General features: G+C 32.4%; 3 protein-coding genes across 3 annotated transcripts in view; 2 read left to right on the forward strand and 1 right to left on the reverse strand.

Moving 5' to 3' along the window:
* Positions 1-467, reverse strand: part of HELRODRAFT_182984 (hypothetical protein) — a gene marked incomplete at both ends in the record, with an annotated part of 5,143 nt that extends 4,676 nt beyond the window's left edge. The window contains one exon of the mRNA XM_009033702.1: positions 425-467. Coding sequence (XP_009031950.1) covers positions 425-467 — 43 coding nt within the window. The remainder of the gene's footprint in view (positions 1-424) is intronic.
* A 2,078-nt stretch (positions 468-2,545) lies between these two features.
* Positions 2,546-2,917, forward strand: HELRODRAFT_182985 (hypothetical protein; the record flags this gene model as incomplete). The annotated part of the gene is made up of 1 exon (XM_009033703.1): positions 2,546-2,917. The coding sequence occupies one exon, from the start codon at positions 2,546-2,548 to the stop codon at positions 2,915-2,917; it is 372 nt and encodes a 123-aa protein (XP_009031951.1).
* A 757-nt stretch (positions 2,918-3,674) lies between these two features.
* HELRODRAFT_182986 (hypothetical protein) overlaps positions 3,675-4,836 on the forward strand; it is a gene marked incomplete at both ends in the record, with an annotated part of 3,175 nt that continues 2,013 nt past the window's right edge. Inside the window, 2 exons of the mRNA XM_009033704.1 lie at positions 3,675-3,783; positions 4,228-4,388. Of these exons, the coding sequence (XP_009031952.1) occupies positions 3,675-3,783; positions 4,228-4,388 (270 nt within the window). The remainder of the gene's footprint in view (positions 3,784-4,227; positions 4,389-4,836) is intronic.

Below are 4,836 nucleotides of genomic sequence, written 5' to 3' on the forward strand. Positions count from 1 at the left end.
GCGATGATGTTTATATTTCAGTTGAAGCAACACAACAACTTGGTCATAAGCCAGAGTTTTTTGAAGAGTTTATATTTCGGTTAAAACGGTACTCTTACAGACTTTTATTAAAAAACTTTTTCCATGCTAGTACTCCAGAGAGATTCGTTCGTTTAACAGGTTTGTGTTGGTTTTCTCTTCCTCTCTCTCTCTCTCTCTCTCTCTCTCTCTTTCACTCTCTTTCATTTGAATTTTTTAATTTTTGATAAATTAATAGTTTCTAAATGACCATCTCCACCATCTTCACCATTCCAACAGTCACTGCATGTCTAAGAAAAATTAACATTGGCTTTCAGTCTATGGAAGATGGACTTTAACTGGAAATTAAATATTCTAGCGCTGAACACAAAGAAAGACTAATTTAATTTTCTCCTCAGAGTTTCACTTTGAATTTGAATTCTCAAATAGAGTACCTTTTTTAAAGGCATATCAGTGGCGGATTTAAGGAGAACAGCCACGACCAACTCCGTTATTTTGGCCTCAGTCAGCAACCTCCTTTTGTAGTAATTATTTGAAAATATATTTGGGAATTCATTGTTAGATGGCTTTTTATAAATTTAAACAACTTTCTATAAACTTAAACGGCTTCCTATAAATTTAAACAGCTTTGAAAACGCCCTTTCAAATACTTAAATTTGACATAAAATTGTGTGATAACCTAAAAATAACCTAAAATAACGGTTTCCAAGTATTTTCAGAATTCGTTTCTCCATCCAGTGGAAACTTTAGTCCCCCCCTCCAGTACGTCAAAGTTGTCTAAATTTTGATTTATTATTATTATTATTTCAATAAAGGTTAAAGGTTTCTCTCTCTTTCTCTCTTTTGCACTTGCTTCAGAGGTTTCAACGACAAACACACACAGCGCATATGGATACGCGTGCAAACCACACATTGCATATGAGAGGCAGGGATCTCTTTGTATTCGAACCCAGGCGCCTTTAACTATTGATCCATTATTATTATTATTATTATTGTTATAGTGATTCTCATACAGATCTCTACTAAACCGTTTTAAACTAAATTATGTTATTTTATGTTTTTTACGTAATTTGTGCCATGGTGCTGTCGGATTAAAAATCCTAGCGATTAAAAAGACTAATAAATAAAACACCACGAAACAAGGAGTTGATTTGTGCGGGCTTTATAACAAACTGCGATAACTATTCTGATAGGTATTCGGGCTGCTGATGAGTCCCCGGTAGGGGCGAAACACGTGTCCAGCCTATCCAAACGAATACAATTCTTTTCTTTTCCCGCTCACTGCTCTTCTGGTTCAGTGTTCATCCATCATCAAACCCAACCGCAACAGTGCGTATGATAATTAATAACGTAACGAAGTGAAACAATAGGACAGAAAATCCAACAAAATACTGTTGAAAAATTTTATGAGAAATTAATTTAAACTGAAGATAAAGAAGATTTCTCCAAAAGTTGTCTAAATTAAAATTATTTAACGAATAATTTCAAGTAATAAAGCTATTGACGGGCAAGAATTTTAATTTTAATTTCAACGATCACAAACACGTCAGTCGTCGAGGTTCATTGAAATCCATGGGATTGGCCATTCAAAACGGTCGATATTCAAATATTTCGTTAAATTTTTAGAAACACTCAGAAAATTTAGAGTGGAACATTTTAAAGGCAAAATCGAATTGTTGAAACTCGTTTGTGGCAAGTTTATCCATTGAATTATATAATTCATAATATATAATTCCATGAGTTTATCATCTGCCCTGTGCCAAATGAAATTAACATTTGGACGGCGAAATGAACTTTTACCCGAATTTATTAATTTCGACGTTCTTATACGAACAAAGAATAATTTATTTCTTTTAGTTTTGCACGTTGAATTTTTAAATTGCAGTATATTTTTTAAAGAGAAGGTCAAGAAAATAAGTCAAAACCGCATTAAAATTTAGCCAACATATATTATTTATTTATTTATTTTTCATATCTAATTAATTTGTATACATTTGAACAGTTTTTTGAACACGAAAACACCGTTTAAAATACTAAAAATTGACACAAAATTATTTGAGAAGCTAGAAGGTATATCTAATTTTTGTTATATTTCTTTAAACTTTGGACTTTGAAAGTTCGTAATAGTCGTCATTACTTACCAGAAGAATTGCCCGCCTCGTCAAAATGCTGGTCTGCCCGGAGAACATTTCCCCAAAAAAATTGTAAAAATTCAACCCCACCAGGTCTGTTAAGATGACTGTGCTGTTGGTTTTAATTATAATTAAAAACTGATGATGATGAAGACCTTGCTGATGTTGATGACGAGATTGTCAATCAGGTTGTCGGTGAAGTCGGTAATGATGATGATAATGAGTGATGACGGTTATGATGATGAAGTACTAAAAATTGACACAAAATTATTTGAGAAGCTAGAAGGTATATCTGATTTTTGTATATCTGATGGCTATGATGATAGTGATGATAATGTGGTGACGATGATTATGGCGGTTTCATTTATAATTGTAGTGTTTTGTTGACGACGACGATGATGATTAGGGTGATGAAGATGAAGATGATTATGAAAATGATGAAGATGATTGTGAAGATGATGAAGACGAAGAAGATGAAGATGATTACGAAGATGAAGAAGATTAAGAAGAGGGGGAAGACGAAGAAGATTAAGATGATGATGAAGACGAAGAAGATGAAGATGATTATGAAAATGATGAAAACGAAGAAGGTGATTACGAAAATGATGAAGACGAAGAAGACGATGATGATTTTGAAGATGATGAAGACGACGAAGATGAAGATGATGAAGACGAAGAAGATGAAGGTGATGAAGACGAAGAAGAAGAAGAAGAAAATTAAGAAGATGATGAGAACGAAGAAGACGAAGAAGATGAGAAAAAATTAAAGTGACTTTTTGAGTTTGATCTTTTCAGAAGTGGTCTTGCTTATTTCAACTACTTTAGTCAACTTCAACCGCACTAATAATGACTATAATAATAAAATAACTTCTGAAATGTTTTATCATTTTATTATATAAAAATATTTTTACTGACGTAATTTCAACCAAATTTCTGAATTTTATTTCAAATTCTGTAAAAAATTTCACTTCTAGTTTTACGATGGCCTTCCACAGGATTTTTATTTTTAAGCATTTGTAATTATAAAAGTTTTAATTTTAGTTTAGGTGAATTTTCATACTAAGTTCACCTAATAACCGCTGTCTTGATCGTGGGTGGATTAGTGCAGTTGGAGATATATTATTTTTTTAATTTTTTGTTATTTTTGATGAATATTTGAATCAAAAAATTTCAATTAAATCGTTGAATAGGGTTAAATTTTGTTTGTTGAGGTTGAAAGTTTAATTTTAAAATATGTTTCATCATTAATTATTATTATTATAAATCATATTATATATTATTATATATTATTATTATATATTTTATGTGATGTTTCATTTTAATAAATAATATATTATAAATAAATAAAAAATTTCAGGAGAAAGATTGAAATAATATAGCAAAAAATTAAAGACCCTACCTGCAAATCATGTCTACCACACTTCTATTGAATCTGTGCAATTTCTGCAAAAAAAATTCACTCTTAATCAGAAGGTTCCCTAACTGTCAGTCATCACTTTCATCAACTTTACTGCCATCATCAAAATGTCCACACACCAGTTTCACCGACAGAAGTTGGAAATGGAGTCATTTTTCTATTACAACTCAATTACAACATTCCCCAAACATGAAATCTTTTTACAGATGTTTAAAAGTTAATTTGATTTCTATTTGTGTCTATTTTTTATTTATTTATCTATGCCAGCTGTTATGATTAATTTATTAATAATTATATTTGTTTGTAATTTAGAAAATTTTAATATTATTTAATATTTATCTTCCTTCTATATCTATTTGAAAATAATAATTTTAAAACGACAGATTTCACGAAAACAGAACGTCTCAAAGACATCTGGCCCTAACCCCAAGAATGACACAACAACCCCAGCACATCACTTTCATAATGGACCACCACCGCCGAAACAACCACCACCGCCATCATCAAAGTTTACATTTTCCATCGCCTCTAAACACACCAACACCAATAACAACACCCCTAACTGCACTAACAACCCCAGCACATCATCATCATCATCATCATCAACGCCACCAAAAATTTTACCCCAATTTTTCAAACCCCTATCGCGATCTCACTCAGGCCATGTTCACCACATTTCGATGGAGAATGATCCAACTAAAATAAAGATCACAAATAATAAAATTATGCTAAAAACTATTTTTGAACACATCTGGCCGAAGGGTCGACCGTCGGTTAAGGGAAGGGTTATTTTGGCTCTTAGTTTGCTCGTTGGGGCCAAGGTTTGTTGTCGTTGGTGGTGGTGTTGTTTTTGTTGTTGTAGATGATGATGAAAATGTTGTTGTTGTGATATTGAAGATCTATGTTGTTGTTGTTGATGATGTTGAAGATGTTGTTGTTGTTGGTGTTGCTGATGATGATGTTGAAGATGTTGTTGGTGTTGTTGCTGTTGATAATGTTGAAGATGTTGTTGTTGATGTTGATGATATTGAAGATGTTGTTGGTGTTGTCGTTGTTGTTGTTAATGTTGTTGTTGTTGTTGGTGTTGTTGATGATGATTTTGAAGATGTTGTTAGTGTTGTTGCTGTTGATAATGTTGAAGATCATCCAACCAACCAATCATCCAACCAACCAATCATCCAACCAACCAACCAATCATCCAACCAACTAACGAACCAACCAGCCAACCATCCAACCAACCAAACAACCAACCAATCATCCAACCAACCA

The sequence above is a fragment of the Helobdella robusta genome (assembly GCF_000326865.2).
Source record: "Helobdella robusta unplaced genomic scaffold HELROscaffold_96, whole genome shotgun sequence".
Classification (NCBI taxonomy): Eukaryota; Metazoa; Annelida; class Clitellata; order Rhynchobdellida; family Glossiphoniidae; genus Helobdella; species Helobdella robusta.